At 44.5% G+C, this 27,016-nt stretch overlaps 2 protein-coding genes across 4 annotated transcripts in view; one reads left to right on the top strand and one right to left on the bottom strand.

Annotated features, from left to right (window-relative positions):
• The first annotated feature begins 321 nt into the window (after positions 1–321).
• SF3B6 (splicing factor 3b subunit 6) lies at positions 322–5,926 on the top strand. The gene is made up of 4 exons (XM_032183820.1): positions 322–452; positions 695–813; positions 4,205–4,343; positions 4,482–5,926. Exons 1-4 carry the CDS (start codon positions 423–425, stop codon positions 4,569–4,571), a joined length of 378 nt encoding a protein of 125 aa, XP_032039711.1. The 5' UTR covers positions 322–422; the 3' UTR covers positions 4,572–5,926.
• A 2,429-nt stretch (positions 5,927–8,355) lies between these two features.
• FKBP1B (FKBP prolyl isomerase 1B) overlaps positions 8,356–27,016 on the bottom strand; it is a 43,612-nt gene continuing 24,951 nt past the window's right edge. For all 3 annotated transcript variants that reach the window (XM_032183818.1, XM_032183816.1, XM_032183819.1), the window contains 2 exons: positions 11,176–11,288; positions 8,356–8,901 (listed from right to left, as the gene is read on the bottom strand). In XM_032183818.1, coding sequence (XP_032039709.1) covers positions 8,773–8,901; positions 11,176–11,288 — 242 coding nt within the window. In that variant the 3' untranslated portion in view covers positions 8,356–8,772. The remainder of the gene's footprint in view (positions 8,902–11,175; positions 11,289–27,016) is intronic.

The following is a 27,016-nucleotide window of genomic DNA, read 5'->3' as shown; positions in this document are numbered from 1 at the left end:
AAACAAAACAAAACAAAACAAAACAAAAAAAAAAAAAAAAAAAAAAAAAAAAACCACATTTATTGCTCTCTTGAGCTCCCCACACCCTGGTCCTGCCAGGGCAGGGGGGCTGCGCTAAAATGGCCGCTCTCCCCTCAGGCGGCCGGGGGCGGGGTCCCGCGCTCTGCAGCGCGCGGCTCCTAGCGCCGGTAGCGTAGCGGTACGCCCCTTGCGTTACGTCTCTCGCGTCTCGTGGCTGGCGTTACGCCCCTTGCGTTACGCCCTTTGCGGCGCGCCGCCGGCGTTACGCAATTTGCGGTGCGCTGCGCGGTGCCTGCCGGGATCGCATCCGGGCACCTCGCTGAGGTAAACGGCGGGGCTGGAGGAGCGCTGCCCGCCGCCATCTCGCTCCCAGGCCTTAGGCCCCCCTTCCAGCCGGCACCATGGCGATGCAAGCGGCCAAACGAGCTAATGTGAGTGCTTTCCCCTGCCCCGAGGCCTTCGGGAGGGGTGTGAGGCGAGGGGTGGCTCTGGGAGAGAGGGGCGGCCCTCCGGGCTGCTCTCTGGTTAGGCAAAAGCACAGCCGCTGAGGGGGAGAAAGGGACGCGGAGTCTCTCCGCTGTCGTAGGCGCGAGGTTTAGTATTTAAATTGTAACATGTAAGGCTTGAAGTGAGTGTTTTCAGCCTGTTACCGCATGGCTTGTTTCCCCTCCAGATCCGGCTGCCGCCAGAAGTCAACCGGATCCTGTACATCAGGAACTTGCCCTATAAAATCACCGCGGAGGAGATGTACGATATCTTTGGGAAATACGGGCCTATTCGGCAGATCCGAGTGTGAGTACGTTTAGCTCTCTGTGAGAACTTAAGTGTTTTGTGGGCGTTGGGGTAGCTGTTCTAAGTCAGTGGTGCTACTACCGTAGGTAATAATTGGATTTTACAGCTGAAAAGGTGAATGTACTTTCAGAGCATCCCCGGGGAAGGTGGTGATGTTTCTCTTCTGTGTGAATTCTGTAGGAAAGAATATTGCTGGTAGATAGATTGGAAAAGCTTAAACCTGATGTGAATATAGGTAAGGAGGTAAAATAAGGACTTTTATTTAAATCAACCTTAAATGCACTAACCTTTTATTGTAATGTAAATGTTTGAGAAGCGAGGGTTGGAAGCAACCACTTTTGCTGCTTAATGAGTATTAGATACTGAAGTAATGGAAAAGTAGAGATGCTGCTGTTGGTACTGGACATGTCTACCAAAAACTAGTGCACCACTATCAGATCCAGCTTGTCCTCAAGCTGTAGTCCTTGGATCAGAGAGATCTGACCATAACTTTGTTCTAAATGCACCAAGGTTATACTTCTCTACAGCACGTTTGAGTTTCTTCCTTTTAGTTCCTTTGAATATTGAAGACCTGAGCTCTGATGTTCCTTGTTACCCAGAGTACTGTCGAATTGCTGTGGATTTACCCATAATTTCATCTGGTTAATAAAGTGTTCTAATAAGTTGCAGGCAAAAAGAGTCAGGTTGAAGCTGGAATTTGGGATTAGCTATTGAGAACTGCAGTAAGATTGGCTGCAGTATTGACATTCAGAAAAAGTTGTTTTTTTTTTTTTTTTTTTTTTTTCTCCCTCTAAGTATTTGGAAAGCAGTGGGTGACCAAACTTAGAGCTCATGTTCAGTACTTAAAAAGAAAACGTTGTCAGTCATACTTCTTTAGATGAACAAATAGAGAGGAAACATAGATTTTATTTGATAAGGTTTTTTCATACTGCCTTTGTCCAGGTGTTGACAAAATAACTTGTGGCATCTCTGAGTTTTGGAGTAGGTTGTTAGTTGGACCAGAGCAGAACATGGCCTTGCTTATGTTGTTGTCTGTTTCTTATGCTCTGAGAGTGGGGTGGGTACTGAATCCACAGTGAGTTTCACTGGTTGCATTATGCAAGATGTAAAGATGGTAACAGCTGAACAGACCAAACTTTACCCCGGATCAAAGTGCTTATTTCAGTCAGAACCATAGTGATGAAAAATGGTTGTTCAGTGTAAGGAACTGCATTGGGCTTACGTGGCAAGGGTTTGGTAGCAGGGGGCTGCAGGGGTGGCCTCTGTGAGCAGAGCCCAGCAGCTGCCCCATGTCAGAGCAGAGGGAACAAAAAGGAGTCCATCCAAATGGGATCTGCTGCTGGCCAGAACTGAGCCATGAGCAACCCTCTGTGGACCTCTGGGAGAGCAGATTTAAGGAAGGGAAAAAAACTGCTGTGCAACAGCGACTGAGAGTGAGTGAAAAATGGGAGAGAAGCAGCCCTTGCAGCCCCCCAGGTCTGCAGAAGGAAGGCAGGAGGTGCTCCAGACACGCAGCACAAGTTCCCCTGCAGCCTGTGGAGGGGCCCCTGGTGGAGCAGGCTGTCCCCCTGCAGCCCATGGGTCCCACATGGAGCAGATCTCCACGCTGCAGCCTGTGGAGGAGCCCCCGGTGGAGCAGGTGGATGTGGCCTGGAGGAGGCTGCGGCCCATGGAGAGCCCCCGCAGGAGCAGGCCCCGGGCCAGAGCTGCAGCCCATGGAGAGGAGCCCACGCAGGAGCAGGGGGTCTGGGGGGAGCTGCCACCCACCCGTGGGGGACCCGTGCTGGAGCAGTTTGCTCCTGGGGGATGGACCCCGCGGTACAGAGCTGTGTGGGAGCAGGTCTTGAAGAGCTGCTGCCTGTGGGCAGCCCCTGCAGGCTCAGTTTGGGAAGGCCGGCATCCCATGGGAGGGACCCTGCGTGGAGCAGGGCAGAGAGGGACCCTGAGGGAGTGGCGGAGACAAAGCGTCAGGGACTGACTGCAGCCCCATTGCCTGTTCCCCTGCACCACTTGGAGGGAGAAGGTGGAAGAGGGTGGATGGGAGGGGGGAGGAAGGTGGTTTTGTTTTGTGTTTTAGAGTCTTACTGCTTTAGCTTGTTAGTAATAAGTAATAAACTGCATTACTCTCCCTATACTGAGTTTATTTTGCCCATGGCAGTAACTTTTGATTGATCTCCCTGTCCTTATTTCAACCCCTGAGTCCTTCCTATCACATTTTCTTCCCCTTTTCCTTTGAGATGTGGTGGGGCTCAGCTGCCCAGCTGTGTAAAACCAGCACAGGAGCAGCGAGTTTTATGCATAGAATTCCTTTCAGGAAACAAGCAGGAACAGAGGGGAATATGGGGGTGTCCTCCTGAATGCTGGGTTGGAACGTGCAGCTGGTGCAATCCTTCCAATACAGAGTTGAGCAACAAAAGTTACTGGGGAAGTGGTAAAAGGAGCAAGGGATGGTGTAAATTTGTTACTTGGCTAAATAGGTGGAATTGTTCATTAACGGTCATTAGTCAGTAAAGGAAAGCTAAGATTTCTGAAAAAGGGTTGTTTGGAGCGGTGTGACAGCGGCACGTGAAAGATTCAGGTGTGTCAGGAGATGCGCTGAAGTGTTTCTGACAGGAGCCGCTAGCAGCGTGCCTGCTGATTGTTCAGCACTGCTGGTTCGTGTTGTGTTCAGAAATCCTGATGTTGTGAGACAGGAAGCACTGTGGAGCTCCCTTTGTAACGACTTAGCCCCTTTGTGCGGTTTTTAACCTGTTCACCTCTTCATTTGCGTATGCATCCCAGAGCAGACATGCGAGATGACATTTGGTGGAGTTCTCTGACAAGTCCGTGCCTTAGGAAGGGTTCTGCTGATAAAGGTCACTGTAGCTGTGTACCAGCCGGGATCTTTGGGACCCGTGAGCTCTGTCAGCTCTCTGAGCTCATTAGCGTTATGGGCCCAGACGTGTCTGCTGTCCCTCAGGCAAAGGAAATTGGACTGATGGCCTGACAGGTGGTGGCTGTGTGTCTGAAGTGGTCTTGGAGCAGTGTGCTGGTTTGTGGTGTGCTAAGGACAGCATCCCATCCTGGGAGGCAGCAGGTCTGGGCAGCCACTAGCAGACAGCCCAATCCCATAACCTTCGATAAAACAAGCTAACTGCTGTTCCAAAAACTTTGCCGAAACGTGATAACCCCTCACAGCAACAGCACCACATCTGTTACATTTTCCTACCGCTTCTGACTCTGAATTCCAAGATTGGTGTAGGAAGCAGGGATAGATTTCAGTGCCAGGCAAACCCAGTAATCATTCTGTGGTGAAGCTCCACGAGCTAAGCCAATCTCAGTCACTGCTAAACACGAGTAGAATAAATTCCTGTTCAGTTAGTCTAACATTCACCCTGATCTTGCTCTGCAGTGGGAACACTCCCGAAACGAGAGGAACAGCCTACGTAGTCTATGAAGACATCTTCGATGCTAAAAACGCCTGTGATCATCTGTCAGGGTTCAACGTGTGCAACAGATACCTCGTCGTTTTGTACTACAACGCAAACAGGGTGAGTGCTTGGTGTTTTCTAAGCTTCCTGAGACCAGTGTCACCCATGGTGATAACTGGTGGCCATTTCTGGCAATGAACACGCCAAAAGGTTCAGATTTTCTTCTTATGCCTTTTATTTTTATTTTCCTAACCACAGGCATTCCAGAAGATGGACACAAAGAAGAAAGAGGAACAGCTTAAACTTCTCAAGGAAAAATATGGAATTAACACAGACCCACCAAAATAAACTGATAATTTTTTTTGAAAACTGTTTTCAAGACCTGCCATTGTGTTCTTGAACTACGTAAGGATTCTCTCTGATGTATATATTTTTAAAATTTAATAGGCTGTAATCTCAATCTTTAGATCTTCGTATTAGGAATAAATGTAAAGCATCAGAAGATCTGCTTTAAGACCAACCCCCCCTAAATGGACACAGCTTCATCGTGTTGCAGGGCTGAGCTGTAAGCGCTGTGTAACCACTGTCCTCTCTGGCAGGCCCTTGTAGGACAGGACCGAGCACAGGCCTGCTGAAATCCTGCCCAGACTGCAGGACTGAGCTTAAACAGGGCAGCCAGTTAATGCAGAGAGCTCAAGGGGCTTTGTATCAGCTGTCTGCGTGGTGAATTTCACTTGCCACTCTTAAAAATGGAGTATTGCGAGTAAATAAGTGTCCCTGCCACAGGGATTCTCATGCTTTTTGGTTTTTCATTAAAAAAAAAAAAAGTATGGTTTGATTCTCGTTCACACCTGTATGTTTTACACAATTCACTGAACTTTTCTCCTCAGAATGTTTGTTCCTAGGAACAAACAAAGCCTAACTCCATGTTTATAATGAAGTTTCTTCTACGAACTAGGAAATGAGTGGCCTTTTAAAATAGTCCAACTGCTTTGGTGACTTCTGTCAAAATGCCTTGTTCCCAGCAATGAGGACAGACCGGGTGAGCTGCTGTGAGACAATCTTGCTGTATAGCTAAGAGAGAGATTTTTAAGTGTACCAGGTTAAAACTGAAGTTAGTAGGAGCATCAGGAATAAACTTCATGCTTTTCATGTTGTTAGGTAACACCAGAGCAAAGCAAGGCCACAGATAGTGGTGGTAATTTTAGATACCTGTGATGTAATTGTTTCCCATTCATCGTTTGAACTCTGTAATATCTGGTGGAGGAAAAAGGAAACCAGATTTAAATTTTGGGGCTCTTTATTTCTAAAAGCATCAGCGCTCATGTCTTGTGGATAAAAATCAGTTTGTTGGTTTGCATAACCAGTCTAATTGAGAAGTAGACAGGACTGAGCTCTGCCTCTGGTCTCAACAGCTGGGAGTTGTGTGACAGCAGGTAGTCAGCTCACCTTCCAGGAGGATTTATGTGCTTGGATTTTGATGTTCAGCTCGCTGACTGTGCAACTCCTAGCCAGCGCAGAACATGGGCAGATGCAAACGTGCTTTGCCTGAGGATATATAAATCAGGTTAAAAATTATTGTCTATTACGTTGTCATAAAGGACAATTTTCTTTTTTTTATTGAATCTGACTTTAAAACATGCAGTTCTGTCTGTTTAGTAAAAACAAACAAACAAAAAAACCATAAATAAACATGTATATAATTTTGCTTTGTTTTTTAATCAAACTTTATGCTGTGTTTGTAACCTTTTTAAAAAGGAATTAATCATTACAGGAAGGTGTGACACAGGAAGTACTTGCTGAGCACCCCTCACTGTACATGTGGTGTGTGCATAAACATTCCTGCGTGTTCAGCAGCTGGGTGAGGGGGGGATGATGCCCAGCACTGTAACAGAAGCTGTCACCTGTATTTGCCGGGTGCTGTTCCTGTCGTTTCTCAGCTGGGAGCACACACGGGGTGCCTCAGGAATGCTTCAATGAGCGAATTTCCCTTCAGGCCCCGAGGCCTGACTGCTGTGTGCACAGCCGCAGCTCTGTGAGGGTGCTGAGGGGTGCCAGAAGGACGCACACACCCCTGACACAAGTTGTTAGTGAGCATTTAGAAAGCCCCTGGCTGTAACTGGAACCAAAGGTGCTCGTTACCACGCTGGATTTATGCTTCTAATAAATAAATGCTGGCAATAAACCACTGATGGACTAGGGATGGAGCCGCATTCTGTCAGACTTGTTTAAAGTCACGTACAAATCCTGCATTCCCTCTATCAATAGCACAGAGCGCGTTGCGTGCACTGTAGGGTCTGTTTGGGTGAGGATTTGATGCTCTTCGAAATATATATATAAAGCAATTCTTTAGGGTAATAAGATTAATAAAAATTCCTTCAATGAATCCTCAAGATCAGCAGCTTTTGATTTCTCGGAGAGCTCAGCTGCTGCCTTTCATTAAATATTCCATTTCATACTTTTTCTTCTAGTGCCTGTTCAGGGCTTTCAGTGTCCCTGCACATGTAAAATGAAATAATAATTTGTACCTGCAAGACAGAGGGAATGGAAATCGAATGCCTGGAGGATTGTTTTGATGAGGTCTGCTCAAGATTTTGTTTGAAATGGAATATCAAAGGATGGGGAAATGAGTTCAGTTGTATGAATGGCAGAGAGGGCAGCAAATAAGGCAGATGTTACCAGCCTTGCAGTCTACATCTGTGCTGGTTTTTGTGTGTGCTCGCTTTCCATTTAATTTTTCAGGAAGTAGGGCATGAAATTAAGCCTGGAAGGTCATTTTTTTCCATCTCCACTGTTTAGAAATTAGTAACAAGAGCATATCTGATTACACAGGCAGTGGCAGCAAATTTTTTCCAATCCATTATACAGTGGTAATAATTATATGTACTGTGTTGATCGATGATACAATTAAATAAATTAACACATTTGCAGTCAAATAAAGAGCTGAAGATTACATTTCCTTGAAGACTTAATTTCCCTAAGTATCACAAAGCACAATTAGTTTTCCTTTCAGATTTTTTTTTAATGAAATTGGCATGAAAAATGTCATAATCTCTGCTTCCAACAAAGGTCTCTGAAGAGAGAGGGGTGATGAGGGAAGAGAGCTTCATCAAGCAGCTGTAACGAGGGTTTTGCAGGCTGGGGTTGTTCGGCTGAGGGCACTGGAAAGGTGCCTAGGTTTTTTTTTTTAATCTTTTTCCATGATAAGAAACCCAAGAAGAGGAAAAGGAGAGCGATGCCCGAGCTGTTGTGTAGACAGCAGCAGGGTGGAGAGGTGATGGAGGTGTACCAGGAGCACGCGGTCGCTCCGGGCACGCTGCATTGATCCTTCCCAACACCGTTTGCTTTCGAGGCATTTGGGAAAGGTCCTCACTGTGAGCTCTTGGTGAGTCTACGCATCCTCCTGCCTCCAGAGGAGGAACCAGTGCTTTGTGCATTCATGCAACTGTCAAATGGAAGAAATATTCCTGCCTTGAGTGCCATGAGCACAGCATGGGAAGTACGATTGCAGGTTACGTGACCAGCACCTGAAAGTGCAGCCCAAAAATAAGATTTTGTGATAATGAACAAGGTTTTGTGAGGTGGATGCATACAATTTTGCTCCTTTTCAGCCTGGTTCAGCTCCAGCAGGAATTGTTACGCTGGTTTTACCATTGAGAATTGAACCTGCACTGTAGGAACATCCCTTTCCCTCTCTTCAGCAGCCAAATTTTGGCCAATGTTGAAGGGCCACCAGCAGTGCAGGGGAGATGATGGAGGGTCAGGAAACCTCCCTGCACCTATGTGCACCCTCCTAGGTGCTGCTGCCCCTACAGGGATCTTCCACGGGGCAGTCTGTAACAGAAGCAGTATGTAAAATTATGCGTGTTCATGTAAAGAGAGACATAAATAACAAAAAAAATGGTGGGTGATTGTTCGAAGAGCATCTTATGCACCAAATATCATTCCAATGGTCAGCAGAAAGCAGAAAAAACACACAGAAATTGTAAAGTATCAATATTTTATTGTTTTATATATATATATTTAATTCTTAAATGAGACAGTACTTTTTAAAACAGCAGCAAGCAGAACGTACAAGTTGAGAAAAGTGGCAGCGCAGGTAACTCTGTTTGGCTAATGCCCGTTCATGTACAAGGCGTACATTGGATTTCTTGAGCACCTTTTGTGTTTTTATTTTTTTTTTCTTGGTTTAAGTGTACAGTAAGGCAGTGGTTTTTCAGTAAGGAATATATATATATATTTATATTTATATATATTTGCAATCGTCACCGTGACTGTTTATTACATGCAAGGTAAATAAAATGTACAACTTGAACATGTTACAGCGGGAGACGTTTTTTTTTTTCCCAAAGCAAAGCTTCCGATAAAAGGCAACTACGGACACCACAGAGTTAAAAAACCGGAGAGAAGGCTTCAGAAACCGAACAGCAGGCGCTACTGACGTGACGGCTTGAGCAGGGAAGGGGAGGATTCCAGTGAAGATTTCTCCCGCTGCGGGGCAGTGGAGAAGGAAGGGATGGTTATTGACAGGTGCCTCCCTCGAGAAGACTCACTCCAACCGGAGCAGCTCCACATCAAAGAGGAGGGTGGCGTTGGGAGGGATGACCCCGGGGTGCCCCGTGGCTCCGTAGGCCATCTCAGGTGTGCAGGTCAGCTTCGCTCGCTGGCCTAAGCTCATCTGGGTTTTGGGTGTGGGAGAGAGGAAAAAAGATAACACACAATATTAGGAGGAAAAGAACAAATCGCTGCATGGCAGATTTACAGAATCGAGGCCAGTTAGAACCATGGGATTCATCTTTCAGCCTTTGTAGAAAGCTCAAGCTACCACAGCTCAGGTCTCCTAACTCCTCTGGCTTCTCACTGCTGATGAGTGAGATTTAGATCGCCAGAGCCAGTCTGAGAGCACCAGGAAGGGTTTTCAAGGAACATTTTCCTCCACAAGGCTTACCCCGGAGGCAGCTGCATGAGGTGTGAGTTCTGCTGAGGGGTGTGGGATTCCTGTAACGCCGTCAGCAGGCGTTACGGACAAGGCTCCCAGTGGCAGGTACAGTCAGAGCTTTGTAGTCATGAGAAATCAGAGCAGAAACACAGGTGGGAAGTGACAATCACTGCTTCACTGGCAAGCAGTGAAGAAGCCCCATTTTTCCTTCTTCAGCCACCAGCAGGGATTACTTTACTGAAAGGGTTGTGAGGCATTGGAATGGGCTGCCCAGGGAAGTGGTGGAGTCACCAGCCCTGGAGGTCTTTAAAAGACGTTTAGATGTAGAGCTCAGTGATATGGGTTAGTGGAGGACTGGGTAGTGTCAGGCCAGAGGTTGGACTTGGTTATCTTGGAGTTCTCTTCCAACCTTGAGGATTCTGTGATTCTGTGACTTCAGAACTACTGCCCAAAGGCTAATGCTGTAAATGTCCAACTTGCTATTGCTGGGCAGATGCAATGTGTAGACTGATGTAGTCCTACTTACAAGAGGTTCCCCTAGGCTCAAATCCGAGGGCAGACACCTCACCTCAGGTGCTGCTTATTCCACAAGAGAGTCCTTGCCCCTGGGACGGACAGAGATGCCCATTTCTCTCAGCCCAGATTAGTTCTAGCGGTAAAAGTACTCACCAGTATTTGGGGTATGAAGAGTCAAAACCCTGTTCTTCCAACAAACAATTTGAGGTAGGACTTGAATTCCTCTTAAAATAAGACTCATGCACCCTATGCTGGTGACTGAATATTCACTGACCGGGGAATGATCCCGGATTTGATGCAGTGATTTTAACTCAGCCTTCTCTCCCAAGACTGGACTGGACTATGGATTATGCAATTTCTCCTGTTGAATTTCTTTTTGGTTTCTATAAAATACACCAAAGATGGAGCTTTGATGACTGGGTAGAAGAAAAATATGAGTATGACTTTCTCACATTCAGGGAGCATTCATAGCACAGGACTGAGGGTGTAAGAGCAGATGAGCTCCCTAAATCCAAATCTAAATGCTAGACAGAGTGAGCTGCCTTTTTCCAAGAGCCTTGTGTCAATCACAGTCCCCAAAGCCTTCAGAAGACAGCCACGGGCTGACTGATCCGCTAGGAGGAGCAGGAGGGCAGCGTGTGGCTACCCCGACTGCTGGCCTGGGTTCAGGCCACCCTAATGAAGGGCCACGGGGTGATGAGTGAGTGTTAGAGGAGGGATAAAACTGATTCACCTCGAGCTTGCTGCTAGAGCTTTATCTGCACTGGGCTAAAACTAAACCCTCTGCACCCAAGTTTCTCATTTTGCATTCTTTCCTTCTCTTTAGTTAAGCATAAACAATTATTCCCATTAATAATATTTGAGCAATTTCCTCCTACTTTGAGCTCCCGGACCCAGAACTAGGGAATAAAAAGGAATTTTGCACCCTGCTCTCACTCACTCTGGCACTTGAGAGCCCTGATGGCACTCCTCAGGGTGGGATCTCACAGCGTTGCAGACAAAACGGTGCAGAGATGGCAATGAACTGCCTTGTGTGGCTCCTTCCAGGTTTTACCGTGCTGGCACTCAAGCTGTAGTTAACAGAGGGCAGTTTTCTTTTTCCTGGCTGAGGGCTTCTCATTGAATTTTGTAGCTGGGAGCCTTAAGTCATAAAAGCAATGGTGTTTGGTACCCCGTTCAGTAAGGCTCAAAGCCGTGGAGGTCATCAAAATGGCAGCTTGGCCTTTATGGAGCAGCTGAAGAGAAGCCACTCCATAAATGCTGCCACCTGGAACATTTTAGAGGCTGATGGGGTTTATTTGTGGTAGTTAGCCCTGGGGAAGAAGCAAGGGTTATGTGGCACATTGACACCTGGCAGGGTGGTTAAAACCATTAAGAAAAGCTTGTGGGATTCCACACTGCCATTTCCACTTGGTCTTGTCAACACTGCACTGAGCACTGCTGTGCTTACACACCCTTCACGTGGTTTGAAAATCAGGTAGAATAACTTCTTCGTACCTGTGTGACACCTTCTTCAAATCCCTTAATGACTTCTTGCCTGCCGATCTTGAACCTGAAGGGCTTGTTTCTGTCTCTGGAGGAATCAAACTTCTTCCCATTCTGCAGCATTCCTGCCAAAGCAAGACAAACAGCTTCAGTCCGAGCTACACCTAAACTGAAGTGCTGAGAGGGGAAAGAAGTGACAAATTAGTGTCTTGGACGCATCAACTGTTCGTTTCCATTTTCACTTTGAAGCCTCATCAGAAATGGGTATGGCAGGTCCAAACAGTCCTTGTGGAGAACATGGGTGACCCCGGACTAGTGCCATGTGTGGTCCAAAGCTCATGGCAGCCAACGGGACCTTTCCTCTGACTTCAAAGGGTGGGGATGGAGATACAGGTTTGGGAACTCCGAGCCAATTTGCTGCCAGGTAAACATATTCATGTTTAACTGCATTCAAAAAAAGGGAAGGGAAGGGAAGGGAAGGGAAGGGAAGGGAAAGACATTTATAAGAATACTCCCTTAGCTCATTCCTTCTATTGCCATACAGCCCCAAGTCAGTCACAGTTAACACCTTATTTGCTCATTTGGACAGACACAACACTGTTTCAGCCTGTAAATTATGAACTTATGCACAGATTTTACAGCAAATGGACAAGCCTCTACAGGGCTCTACATCATTAGGTATCCTCGTTCTTTTTCAGACTGGTATTTACGATAGCTTTAAACTTAAGAGTAGTCAAGAACCACTCTTTCCAAATGTTACACTCTGAATATTGCAAGGTTGGGCTGATATTTATGTATTAGAATAAATACTTTCTTTGTAATGCTGCAATGCCAGGGTGTTCTGGGCATATACAATGACCCTACTGTACCAGGTGCTGTAAAAAGAAACACACTCCCACAAATAAGCAAGTATTTGGGAAACTTTCTGGTTGAAAACAATTTTATCCAGCAAACTTTGACAGGAAATGCTGAGAAATACTATACTTATGATTCAATATGAGAAAGACAGTCTATCTGGTTTCCTTTCATTAAAGCAGTTATATTAATAGACCAGTTCAATGCATGAGGTTGATTTTTCTTTTTTTTTTTTCTAGTGAAAAATCATTGTTCAAACAACAAAACCTGGCACATTTGGCTTACTTAAAAAGCACATCTTCTGAATCAATGATAAATGTAAAGAGCTGTGCCAGAATGAAAAGCAAGGACTAAAAGGGTCGGATTCACCTTGCCTATCTTTACGTTTCCTGCTATTTTTGAGCTAATTACTCTGTTTCCCACTATAAACAAGTCAGGAAAAAGAAAGCAATTTCAGGGGGCAATTCATCCGACCAAATCTAGAGATGTGCATGAGGACACGAAGAATCGCATTGTAGCAGTGCCTATTTCTTTGCAGGAAGTCCAAACAACCAGCTCACACACAGGTGTCTCCAAACTCATTAGTGGTTAAATCAGTAATGATGGTGTTCTAGACTTGCAGTAATGAATACAAAATATTGATTGTTCAAGTGAGGTTCCATGTCCAGAGCTTTCAGGACGAAAACCAAGTGACATATTAAGGCAATTTAGCTGTTGACCAAGTCCAACACTTGTCTAAGCTGCTGCTTCAGAGAAGAGGGTGTGTGCAGAGGACCTTAGGAGAGCAGTTATGGAGTAACCTGCCCATAATTATGTTTCACAGCCTTCACCAGCAGCATTTGTCATATTCCTGATTATTTTTGTTTTTACAGTAGAATAGTGAGGCGTTTTCTGTATGCTCTGCTGTACATACACATTATGCAATCTATCTGCTTGGTGATCTCCCGAAGCTCCTCATGCAGCCTGGGATGTCAGGACAGCTGTCTTCTGGATACAAGCACAGATTCATTTGGATGGGAGAAAACCAGCATGCATATGCAGGAAGGCAGGCAGGGAGATTCAGCTCAGGGGGAACTCTCAGGCATATCATATAATCATTTTGAAGCATTTGATCTTAAATAGCAGATTTTCCTACAGCAATTTTGTTTTTAAGCACATCATAAAACCATTTGTTTCTATGAAATGGAAGGAGACTATTAGAGAATCCAAATATTTTGTGGTTTTAATATTAAGTCTTTGTACTGCCATTAGATTCTGCATATTCAAAGTAGTGTGCAAACATTAATTATTCCGCACAGCATCCCAAGGAGGTAGAAAAAGATGTTTATCATAAAATAGCCTCACTCTAGAAGCTCAAGTTCAGAGGCAAAGTTCCACAACACTTCAGCATGTTTTCACTTAGTTTTGTAACTAAAGCCCATTAAAATACTTAGCTTAAAGGTCTGATGGTTTACTAAATACCACAGATCAAACTGGTGACAGAACAAGAACTGTATCTTTGGAGAGCTTGCTAATTGAATATGTATCATATCAAAACTGAACTCATTTCACCGTCAAAAGTCTAGAGAAGACAGGCTTGTAGAAGAAAATAGGTTTCCGTTTTCTCCTATGTTTACGAGAACATCCTATTTTCAGAAATGGATGAAAAGTCACCAAGTGATGAATTCGGAAATGCAATCTCCTCATTGCTTTTGGAGGACAAATTGGGATGCAAAGAGTCAGATGCTGCGTATTTGCTGAAGCCCTGGCAAGAGGGTCAGTTTTTATGGGACTGCCCTTTAAATGGACTTCGAGTTTAGAAATGAGTCAGAGTCCCCATGTGTCTTGGAGAAGATCCGATCCGGATTTAGATCTGAACTTTGAAGCCCATCTTTTTTACCTCTCTATTTCTAAAAGTTAGAGTCGACTCCTCAGCCTCCTGGGAGCTAAAAGAGCATAATGTTTTATTTTCTCTCTTGCTAATGCATCAATTGATTTTCTTTTTGTGAAAAAATTGATTTGGTTAATATTCCTCAACAAGGATGGATGCCCATCTTCAGCCTGCAAGCACCTTTATTTATCTGGCTAACAACAGGGAGAAAAAAAACCCACACAACTGGGAACTGATCAATGGCATTGTTCTGCAAAGTCAAAACTCCCCTGGCAATCAATGGGAGGCTTGACTGAGCAAGGACACCTCGATGCCTCCATGCTCGCTTCTTACAATAACCTCACGTTTGGTTCTCAAAGGTAGCAATCGTCGTATCAAAATAATTAAGTGTACAAAATTATTCATCAGAATATCATGGGGATGTGAAAACAATCTGATATACGAGGTGTCCTCATCAACTGGGTGTTAAAAATTAGGTGGCTGTAGAAAAGCTCATTGAAGCTGAGGAAATTTAAAGAATAGACAGATCTTTTTGTTAAGGAACAGGCCCAGGGACAGGCGTGCCTGCACTACTCTTTTAACATGAATTACCTGAGGTCAGTCTCAGCTAAGACCACACCATTTAAGTTTATTCCTAGGGGAACAGGCTAATGGCACCGTCTGAACTTAATTTGTAAATTTTGAATCTTTTAGCCAGTTTCGACAAGGTCTGGCAGAGGAGTAGGGTTCATAATGACATAAAGATCCTATGCATGCCACGAAAATAAATCTGGGTAGGAAACAGATCCTTTAAGAGCTTCTCCCATGAAAAAGGCTCAGTCTCACGGTTCCAACAAAACCATGCCCAAAACCATGCTCAGACCATTACCTATCCATTAGATGGATGGAGAGCGATAACACTGAAGGTCTTCCATAATAAATTTGGCCTCCTGTCAAATTTAGGTGCCTGAATCTAGTTAATATATGTGTAAACGAGGTGAGATGAATTCTGCTACTAATGTTACTCATCATTAGTTAGAAACTGAGTCCCAGTCTGTCATCTGGGCTACGTCTACAGTCAGTGGAGAAAGAACAGTATCTCCAAGAATGATTCGTGCCATTCAGATATGTATCTGAGGACTACAACAACCTCCTGGAATTGCTGTATATTCTCAGTCAACCAACTTAAAAAAGTTAAAAAGTTAACACCATTAATTTTAAAAGCCAGGCAGCTAGGGCCTCAGAGGACCCAAGTGAGGAGACTCAACCATCCATCTACCTGAAAGTAGACTGAATTGCATCCCAGGCTTCACTGGCTCCAACGTTTACTGAATTAACTTATTTTTGCAGTGTTGACACATTCTGGGAATCAGCAGACACAGGTTCTAATCCAGGACAAATCCCTCGATTTCCCTAGTTGCTCTTTTATCCTCGACAACGGGATTTGCTTACTTGACAAGAGCATTAAGGGGATGAACTGAATGGGTGATGTTCAAAAAACAGTTGCAGGTTGTTCCCTTATTTTTCAAACTGCAGTTACCTGCAGAAAGTAAACATAATTCATGTACTCGAAGACAGTTATTTTCCGTACATTTATTGGCAGGAGAACGAGGGGCAGATATTCAGAAGATGTTTCTAGGACGCTATCCTGTTTCGTTTTATGGAGACCAGGGGTTCTTCAGGACAGGGACTATATTTTGATGGCCTTTAATGCAATCACCTTTCCAATTATGCCTGGTAATAAATCTGTGCTGTTACAAACCTGTCATTTGATTTGGTTACTGTGACTTAAGTGCCTTGGGCTCTCAGGGGCAACATTTCCTGTAGTCAGCATTGCTGTGAGCTAAGAATTTTTGATCTCAAGTGCTCCTTCTTCCCTAAAATATATTGTTTCTAATGTCAAAATACATCAATATTCTGTCAGAAGAATTTCACGCAGGCTGGAAATTCTCAATTTTCCCATTTATAGTCGATGACTATCACTGATATATAATTTTAGTCTGAAAAATCCATTATTTATTGGGAAGTTTCTAGAAACTGCACAAAAGCCTTTATCTCAACATTGATGCCTTCATAGTGTATGAAGGAGGACACGGTTTAGAGAAGAAGAGTTCAGCACAATCCTAGAGGAGTAGTGGGAAAAACACACCCAAAAAGTCCCAACTCATATCCCAGGTTGGACTACACCAGCAGAACTCACTGATTTTACTGGTTACTCACAGTTTACATGAAAATGGACCAATTTAGGATTCAGTTTGGACATACTGTGGTAAAGCAGGACAACTCTCCTGCCTTCGGTGGCTTGCTCCCTAGCTTGTGGTTGGATCTCATGTCTAATGATAACTGAAAATCTTGCTGTTTCCCATCAGGAACAAAAACAGTTTTATGTCTGTGATAGTATTAAAGATCTGGGCAATATTTTTCTAGGCCAATGCGGCTGGTGCCCTGGGCTTTTCGTTCCCAGGGAAATGCCTGGAGGACCTGACATGCCTCTCGCTCCTCAGGGCATTCCAGCAGAATTCAGATCCGCGCAGGGCGGATATCTCGCACCTCTTACATCTTCATTTGTCATGTCATTATTACCTCAAAACGCAGCGCGCTGGTTTACAACTTTTCATCGTAATAACAGCTTCCAGTGACCTGTAGCTTCTCCTGGCCACCTGCCTCCTTCCAAACAGCCACCGGGAAGTGGCCGATTCCTCCTTCGTTTCCGTGATTTGACTGCCAAAGTCAACTTCTTTCTGGAAAAACTGTCCGCCTTATCAACTTTAATGATGAAATTTGTTTTCATCAGCAATTCTTGCAATGGAAACAGAGAAACAGTGTTGAATGTGAGCTGGAGGATGCTTTTGTTTCCTAGACTATGTTTTTACATAGCAGTACTGTGTCCTGTACAGGGACATGAATTAGGAAGGGAAGCACGGCTTTGCAAAGGAAAGGAAGGTTCAACAGCAGAGCTTTAGTACCCCTGTAAATACAATTTCTTTCCCTTCTAACTTACTTTTTCTCTACTTAATATAAACATAGCCTTAAGAGGGAAAAGGATTTGCTTAGACTGTATTTTTCTGACAGTCTGCAGCCACTCAAGAAAACATGATTAGCCTTCCTAAGGGATTTTTTCCGTCTAGAGGGATAATAATTGGCGAGACTTGGGGGTGCATCTCTGCAGCGTATCAGATCTTCACCACAATCTTTTTTTTTTTTTTTTTCTGTTTAAAAAGCAACAGCAACAGTTTGTACGTGCCATTTGTTGCCATGACAAGCAATCACTGCCTCCAAGTACAGAAGGGGGAAATAGCGGCGGTGGTCACTTGGTAGCTCCTGTTACCGCAGAGCACTTCAGAAGGGTTGATCTTTTCCACACGGGCTGCCTCACTGCTGCTTTTTCCTCGTGTATTATATCCTCATATATCTTTAATGCGGAGTAAGAGCAATGTAATCAATTATTTATTATGCAGCTGACACCATGCGATGAAGACACCAAAGACAACTGCTCAATAATGCATTACCGCGCGCTATCTATCAGCGTCGCGCACCACTACAAGACAACATGACTGAGCCTTGCACTTAGCCTGACTTCACAGCCAAGCAAAATTACATGCAATTGTCTAGCTCGCTCTCCTGAAAGGCATCACTCCGTCCTAACGGCTTGATAGATTTGCATACTTCTAAAAGAGAAGAGAAAATAGGCTCACCCCCAAGGCAGATGTAAGGTTCAGTAAGCATCTTCTGCGTGAGTTGTAAGGAGACCAAAACAATTCCTCTGGTATCCTGTTGCCTTAACAAAGTTATTTCATTTTAGGCTCTGATTCTGTTACCATTACAAAATTAAGCTGTAAAACATACATGCTCTGCAGCACAAGGCAAATTTTGTTTGAGTAAGTATGGCAGATTCAGGTCAGCCTGGCTATGCTGGGACAATAGATGTCTAAAGCAACATCTTAGGGAGAACATGTTACTAAAGAAATACTTCACGTCTCTTGTGTTTCTACCAGCTTTCCTACCAATCAATTCCTCCTCTGTGCTGGGAAAGGGGAGGCAGATTGATCTGCCAGAAGAACACCACCACCCATTCCCAGCCAGCCTAGCCCATACCAACAACAAAACCTCTTCAGTAATTAGGTGGGCTTTAATCACCACCTGTTCCCAGCCTGGCCATCCTTTGATTTTCATCTGTCTAGACTTCCAGAATATGCCTCCAATTCCTTCTGAATAAAATCTGTGCTGAAATCTTAATTTATCAGTGCCACACTTTGGATCCCTTTGGCTAGAAGTAGTACCAGCCCAGTGACAAATTTCTGGTAGGGCACTGTGCTAAGAAGCTGTGCATACCCTGAAACAATACATGTGAACACACACAAAAAAAGTCTATTCCTAATGTGTTACCACTTGGTGTTACCACCTAATGCTGGCCTTTGGGGCATTTAGAGCTGAAAAACAACATTTCTCGTCACATCCCTCATGAATGAACGTGCTTTCTTTCCTTCAGGGCTCTGTTTACCCTTTTTTTTTGTGACATCCACCTTTCTTCACGCATAGCATGGTTGTATCTCATTCACAGGGGAGCTTTCTGCTGAAACTTATCTTGAAAAATGGAGTAATCATCTAAAATCTTGCAAAGGACTCAGCCACTAGTGTGCTCTTCAATAGGAAGGAGAAAAGGAAAAGCATTCTTGGAAAAAGAGACATGCAAGATGCAAACAGAGAAGAAAACACAGCTTATAAAAATGGCTGTTGACTAAGGCATGTAAGAAGGGACAGTCGATGTGCCAGGATTACATATAAGCTAAATAAGTCAGAGGCAGACAGTGTTGATCCATCCCCAGCTCATGTGTACACAAAACACACACAATGCAGAAGTCAAATGCTTTTCACTCAGGGCATGCAACTTTTTGATCCCGACTTGTCAGGCATTTCTGCCATGTGCCTTATTTTAGAGCTGTGGGATGCTATTCCTAGCCGGCGTTATGTAATAGCCGCAAGTGTTCGGAGAGCTCCCGAGGAATCGTCTCCTCCCGGGTGCGATTCCACGTGGGCAAGCGAGACGCGACTTCAGCCACACCGGTCTGAAAACAGCACAGGCAGGGCTCTGTGGGGCCTCAATGTTGTAGGGCACAGACGTTTTCCAGGGCAGTCAGGTGAACTCAGCACTGTTTCTCTTGGGGAACAAACACCCTGCTCAAGAGTGGACAAGGAGAGGTAGCTGGATGCTGCTCACCCCTCTGCTGACAAGGGCACACCATGGGCTTTTAGGTAGCTAAAGGTAGTTGACATGAATCCCACACAAAATGACTTGATCACAGTCAAGACTGGAGAGAAAATAAAGTTTGAACCCAAACTGGTTTTGATTTGCATACTGAACTCCTTCCCAAGGATTGTGCTGCCCACAGTCTGTAAGACTTGGTGACTGCAGATCTACTTGCAAGTCACTTTCTGTAAAGTACTACATACAGTAAACAAGCTGTACAACAATTAGATGATAAAAGTCACTTCTGGCCTTCGAGTGAGCACTGAAAAGGGTTTATTAGCAAGTTATGCACTGAATAGCCCTCATTACGTTGTCAAAGTCCAGCCTACAATTAAGATCAGATAAAAACAGCATCTTGCCAAGGAGCCTTTGCCACATGCTGCAACACGCCAATGAAAGAATGCCTTATTCAGACAGCGTTATTTTTCTAGGCTGTCTGCTCTAAAAAAAATATGTGAGATACACTCATCAAAGGAACAAACCTTTCTATAGATGTGTAGCTTGCTCTTCCCACCTATTAGGAATGCACCTGCTTTCACAAAAATAACATTTTATGCATACTGTTTTCAGTGTAAACAGTTTTACATGCTCGAAGGCAGACCCTAGCAGAATCACAAATCTCTCTCTGCCTCTCATTATGTTCTGCAATAATATTAGGTCTTCTTTTTCCACATTTGTTTCCTGGGTTTGTTCATCCTTCCCAATGCTGCCAGTCCTCATTGGTGTAAACTGGCACGGTTTCCCTGCTATTAATGAAAGTACAAAAAAAATATATAGCAGGTTAAGACCCAGATCACAGTAATTTAAAACGAAGCTGAATGATGCACTTGAAATCGCTCTCCAGAGCAGAATCCTGCATGAATACAGAACAGCACAGATCTGTGATCCAGGCAAAAGGCTGTATGTCAGAAAGAATGGGTTCTGCTACCAGACAGCTAAGTATAACTCACCTTCTTTTTAATCCCTGTGAAACGGTGACTGTGGTTTCCTAAAGGTCAGAAAGAGAGTCGCTAGCCTAACCAGGAATTATATTATTAATTAATGTACTCAGCCTCAGGAATCTTGAAAGGCTTCATTCAGTAAGCCTTTAAAGTATCTTCAGAGCCAGAGTGGAAAGGAGCTATTAACAGCGCAGTTTGTTATTATAAATAGGTCTTTTCCATCTCTCAGTTTTGATCTCTGTGATCTTATAAAGAAACTATGGAAAAAGTGGCAGCTGTTATCTTGACAGATGGGTCTCAGGCAGGGCTCTGCTGGACATTAGGCAGTCGTCTCTGCAGAGAACAATAGGAATTTCCAAGTGCCTGTATCTATTTTCATCTGCTTAACCAGCCACTCGTGTCTTGGACTAGCGAAGGGAAGAAGCAAGGAGAATGCAAAATAAATGTTTTAGGGGAAACACCTCAGAGAAACCACATCCTTCACCTTTTCCAATGGTATTCTCATCACTGGACAATCAAACACTCAACAGGAGCTCTCTCTATGCCTTCTCTTCAACCTGTGTGGAAGCTGGGCATGGAGAATGATGAAGGTAGGAGGATAAGGATGTGGTAAGTAGGGAGGTCAGCGGGATAGGCAAAGACCTGCATCCTTGCTCCTTGGTCTTCTTAGATCAATCATGTCTGACATTGTGTAGGGTTCATCCCTGCAACTTTTAGACAAAGTTCCCCTTGATTTCAGCAGAAGCCTGAGAATGGACTCGACAGGCTATGATGTTTTTTCCCGAAGCAGAAGCATTTTCACACACGGGGCTACAGCAAACAAAAGACGTACATTAAGTCAGCGTAGACACCACAAACAGAAATAGCAGTCAGCCCATAGACACAAGCAACAAAGATAAACATTGCTAAAAATACCTCAACAGGACAACAGAGTGGAAAACAAAACAAGCAAATTGAGAGAGGACCTAACTGTGAAGCATTACGTACACACAACTGTTATTACACCAGCAATGAAAACTTGGAAGATTTCAGACTCTGTAGTGAAACATGTAATGTTATCATCTCTAAAAGCAAAGACAGAGATGGTAAATACCTTGCACAACTCACGGGAATGGTTACAGACCAGACAGCTTTCTATCACAGGTCACACTATCCTTCATCATCTCAGTAAATGTAACTGAAAAAATTGCATCCTATATGAATAACTTACTATATGGTGTAAGAAAAAATCTGTTCCTAGCAATTAAGTAGCCAAAACCATACAAATCCTGAGCACAGTAACGAAAGATGTTTTTCTGCAGAAAAAAAAGGGATTTTCCTGCTCAATTTTATCAAAAACTCTAAAGAAAATACAATTCAGGCTTGAATGGAATGAAATAGTGAGACATTTTACTTTCAGAAATGAAAAAAAAATCCCTTCTGTTCATCTGAAATGTTCCATTCCACTGAGAATACACTGCTTTGTTTTCAAATTACTAATATGAACTAATTAATTTCAGCTTCTGTGAGGTCTAGGGAGTTCTTGAACTACACCACCTTTCCAATTATTTAACACCAGATACTGTTTAGCTACATCCAATCTGCGAGATAACAGAGCTGTTAAGCAGAAAACACTAAAGAGAGAAAGAAAAGTAAAAATTCATGAAGAACATGCTGAAAGGGAAGCGTATCAGATAAAATTCAGGTATAATCCATATCTACGTAATGTTAAGGAACGTGGCAAAGCTCCATTAATTTAGGCTGCTGCTTCCATTTTCCTGCTTTGTGGAGTAAAGAACAAGGTTTGTGGGAGTTTATCTGTCTCAGTCTCCTGTATCATTTTAAAGCTTAAAGACGGAACTGCAGATTTAGTGGCTGCCTGCACGGGGAGTTCGAGTCATCCAGCTCCCAGGGGCAGCAGTCACCCAGGCTGCTGAATCTTTGGAAATCATTCATCAGAACCCCAAGTATTTTGGTTGCTCATGTCATCAAATAGTTGCTAGGAAAGAAAGGAAATAAAATGGAAAATTACATAAAACCAGTGAATTTAAGTAATCTAATTATAAAAAAAAATAAAAAGCACTGTTGATTTGACCCCAACCTGATACGGTTACAAACCTCTCTCCTGGAAAAGCACGGTTTATTTGTGGCTTTTTCAAGGAAAAAAAAAAGGTGCAGAGAATTTAAATTTCTCAGTATATGTCATCCGTGTTCTCTAACACAGCCAAATGCCTACAGGCTGCTGCCTGCTCACGTGCCCAAGGATCGCTAAGGACAGAGCCATAACTCTCTTCTAACAGGAACAAACCACACGAAAGCATGCCCTGCATCTCATTTCACATCTCACGTGCTCTGCAGTCTGTGGGCTCCGGCAGTATCCTAGAGACACGGAGCACCATATATCACATTCCTACTTGGGCTATTATAAGCATCCACCTAGCAGAATAAACACCACGGTGTAGTAAAACTGCCTTTTTCACCAGACCCACTGCTGGTTTTGGCATCGCTTTCATGCTTACAACTTAATAATCTGCCCAGGAGACAAGGCACTTTGATTCACATGAACCAGCTCGTCGTCAGCACTCAGTCTTTACCAGCACATAATTCTGATGAGGATCTGTACGTCCATGACTTTTGGTAACGCTCCCAATAAACCTGTGCTTTACAGCTTATGATGTGCTTCCCAGTTATGGCTATCAATTTTTTTTGAGCCTTTCTTTGATACAGGAGTCCCTGCTGAGACCATCAGCTGTATTTTCTTGTTGGTAAACTGAAAGGTTTACCTGAATTTGGGGTACGGTCTGTTTTGCAGCACTGGTTCCTCTGTCTCGTACGTATCGTGGCACGATCAGGGTGCTCAGGCAGTTCCTGTGGCTTCTTCTGCCTGCTGGCTTTGCAGCAACGCTATGCGAGCTCTCTGTCTGCTGCTTATGCTGCTGCAGCACTCCTCCATCAGCCCGTATGCTGGGGAAGGCTCAATTTCTGCTAAGAACAAGTTCTTCACTTCTGAAAATGCTCCACTGAGAGCTTTCTGTCATGCAGGCTGTGGCGTGTGAGCACGGCTTCTGTTTCTGAGCAGCCCCTGCACCACCATACAGGCTCCATGGCTGGGGTGCCAGACAGCTATTCTCCACCAGCCTGCAACGTTAACCTCCCCTCTGCCTTCAGAAAAATTATTACGTGCTAGGATCAAGAGGTCTCCAGCAGGCAGACTAACAATTCTGGTAGCTACTTTCTCGATCTACGCGTATTTCGGTAATTTTTGTGTGCTCTGCCTTTGGAAGTCAATACATCAGCTGCCTCCCTTGAGCGCTGCGTGCCCCGGTGCTTCCCTTCTAGCAGTGGGATTACATACTGCCTTCTGTCCATATGGAACTCTACTTTTTCTCTCGTTACTCATGGCCTTTTTAGAGATGGTCACGTGTTCCAAAGACCAATCTGGTTGGTATTTAGGAGCCAATTCTCCAGGCAAAAAACACACAGAAATTTTTGCGCAGCCCGCAAATGAATCAGCACGCCCTCCTGTGAGCTGTGCGTAGCACCGAGGTGGCTTCCTTAACATCAACAGCCTTTTCTGCAAAAACCTGAGCACCTGGCTCTGTAGGTTATCACACCTGACTCCTAGATAGCAAATCCGAAATTAACATTTTGCTGAACCATTCCAGAAATACCTCTTTCACCGGGGCTTTAAGAGAGTGTCAAGTGATTTACAGACCAGCTTTATTTGGACCAGCTTTTATTTGGATTTGCAACATTGCACAGGCAGAGAAGTCGTTTTTGGAGCAAGTATCACACACAGCCTGCTTCTGTCTCATTGTAATAATTTCTTCTACTTCTGTTACACCGAGTTATGAGCATAACGCAGGCACAGTGCGTCCTGCACGAAGCCAGAACACGACCAGTGCTTAGCTGCATCTGCTTGAATTAAACTGCTTTACGGGACCTTGAAACCGAAGTATTGGTGCATTGCAGATTGCCATTTTTAGCTGCTGCAACACCAAGCCTTGTTGTGGTGCCTGCTGCCAGATGAGATCATCTCGTAGCCACTTTTTCAGCGGAGCAGCCCGAGCTGCTTCTCCCAAGGTATTGCCGGTTAGAAATCCAAAGATCACGGTTTTCTTTTTAAGTCTTGCTGCTGTGAGTAAGACTGGAAGAATGGGAAGGAAGGGAAAATTATAGAATCGTATCAGCAAGGAAGCTCAGACATGGCCCAGGGCCCAGCGATGCAGACACTGCTGTGGTGCAGCCTACAGGTGAATCCTATCTCCCATAAACACATAAGCAGTACCAGTTCTTCAGAGCTGGTGCACGCACAGATACACGCAATTGTATTTTCTTGCATTAGCTTGAGCTCAGTGCCAGGTTCCTTATCTAATCATCTGATAATGGCTGGAGATGAAGCCCTGGCGGTGATAAAAACCAACAGAAAGCCCTCGTTTGTGGTGCTGCAGGGATGGTTCCTGCTCCCAATGCTGCGCTACAAACGCTTTGCAGGCTAAGAGCATGACATCAGGCTGCAGGTCCAGGCTGCCTGTCTGAATATATCTGTCTGGCTTCCACGTCAAGCTTGAATTTCAGAGATGCACTGTGCATGTTCAAATCAAATACCAAACTTCCTCTGGGTGAGCTCCAAGACCTGTGTTGACTCGGTATTGCCTAACAAAGAGGGGACGCCAATTCAAACTACAGATTTCTGTCATTTTTTTCAGATGACCTAATGCTTTGCTCAGCACACGAATTTTGACCCACGACAAGAAGTTTGCAGAGAGCCCTTCCAGCTAGGGCACAATGTATGTTTTTACTCTGAAGCAGACAGGCTTTGTCCCAGTGACCAGCAGAACATGATATCTGGTCCCTAATTTGTTTAGCAGCCTTTTAGGCTGGTGATCTGATACGATCTTTATTTCTGTCTTTGTGCTTACGGCGCTACCCAACTAAGGGCATTGGGCCATGGCTCGGTTTGGCTGCTTAGCAGGAATCAGCGTCACCTGCATTTTTAGGGTGACAAGAATTACCTTGTTCCGACCTCATTCAGAGCACCTTCGACATCCCATTCACTCTGCAGAAGTGTCAAAGAATGCAAAGCAGGATTGTTACCTTCTTATCTGCTTCAGAAGCCTCCGGGGAGATTAGGAAGTGTTGCTCTGATCTCTTCCAGTTCTCCGCCACCTTGCTATCTGGACACACAAGGTCAGATTTGAAGCTGGGGTAAATCAGTTGAACCTTGAGAAGGTCAAAGGAGCACTGCTGGCAAGCTGAGGAGAAATTCCCACTGGGCCATTCCAGAGACACGAGTTTTTGGGTACAGGTATTTTCCCACCACACACATTCTTACAACCATTTTCTACTCTCCTAAATACAGATTCCTCAACTTTTTATTTTTTTTTTCCCTCACTTGCTGTATTTAAAGATAATTTGCCTCCCTGGGAGCAAGACAACTGACACGCTCTGATCCTTGCACCAGTCACTTTTTCTGACATGGAGCCTCACATTATTCTGCTGGGCCCAGGACTTAAACCTTGGAAGCCTGACAAAAGACACAGCGTGTACCCACACCTTCTTATTACCAACTGCACTAAACTGCACACCTGGCTCCAAACTCTTTCTTCGTTTGTCCTTGCATCAAGAGCCCTCTGAGAGGCAAGAGAAATGATTTCACCTTGCTCAGTCTCCTTGCATAACCACTTTTAAAGGAACAGAGCTCGACAGAGATTTCATTTGTGTGAACAGCAACAACAAAAAAAAACAAACCTGTGTGTGAGGTACTCAAATAGTTAGGCTTCAACTCCTGTCACTGCAAAAGCAGTACAGCTGATGCTAGATGGTCACATCAGTCAGGGGGTGCAAGAAGAAAAGAGGACTTTGTACAAAATTCCCTACCTGCAGCGATGTCTAATTCGTCAGGGTTGGCAGCATCGGTGTGACTTTGCTAAAAATAGGCAAATCAAGCCAGAGCTCCCTTCTCACGTTTGACCCTGTATTAATGGAAATGTACACGACCCCGAGGCACTCCCACGTTAAACAGTCTGAGTCACAGCAGTCTCCCTGAGTCATCCAAATTTATTTTCTCATTTTTGGGTTACTTGCAAATAGCGGTGGCAGAGATGTTGCAGCAGGGGCAGTAAGAAATACCTTTATTAACACCTTAATTTTTGGAAATGTGGTCTGCCTGCTACAGACAGCTAGAGGAAGGAAGGGAAAAGAAAATCCAACTGTGGCTTGTATAGAGAGACAGCCATCCTTCCCTGGGAGCGGGGAAAGTGCCAAGGAACAAATTGGATGGTGTGTACAGAGGGAAGAAAAAACTTCTATCCTGCTGTTTACTTGCACTGGCACATGCTATTAAATGAGTATGCCTTGGGGGAGTGCCAGCCTACCCTCAGGAAATGCCAGCCTATCTCGAAGAGAGCCATCATTTACTCCTGAAAAAAAAAAAAAAGAATTAGCAGGGGCAGCAAGAGGCTAAGATGCTCGGATTTAACTCGCGCTGGCCTGGAGCCAAATATGCAAGCGAAGGCTTAGGAGAACTTTCTTCTGATGCCTCTGTGCCAACAATAGATGTGGACAGCACAAATATTTACAGACCTAAAGTGGAGGGAGACTAAATGAGGGGGGAGCCAGACTGTGCCTTGAGTGCTTCTAATAACGATTAGCCCGTGGCGGTTTTGCAGCGCTGAAGTGACTGCTCCCCGGGACGGGATGACTCAAGGGCGATGCCGCCAGCAGCGCAGGATGTCTCTGCAGTCCTCCCCTTTCTCAAGAAAAAAAAATAAATCCTGTATTAATAGCCATGCATTCATACTGTACACACCATGGCACAACCATCTCTCTCTGGAGCTAGAACAGGCAGGGCTGCCAGGGGGTTTCAACGCTTCCAAAATAAACAAAATGCTCTCGGGGACCTGCGGAGGTGTTGATTCTTGTGATGCATAGCCCGAATGCTCTCTGTCTCTCTGAGTATCTCCCTGAGGCCACCTCTCT

This window comes from Aythya fuligula, chromosome 3 (assembly GCF_009819795.1).
Source record: "Aythya fuligula isolate bAytFul2 chromosome 3, bAytFul2.pri, whole genome shotgun sequence".
Lineage (NCBI taxonomy): Eukaryota > Metazoa > Chordata > Aves > Anseriformes > Anatidae > Aythya > Aythya fuligula.
The sequence above is the reverse complement of the archived record's forward strand: the minus strand, read 5'-3'. Positions and strand labels throughout refer to the sequence as shown.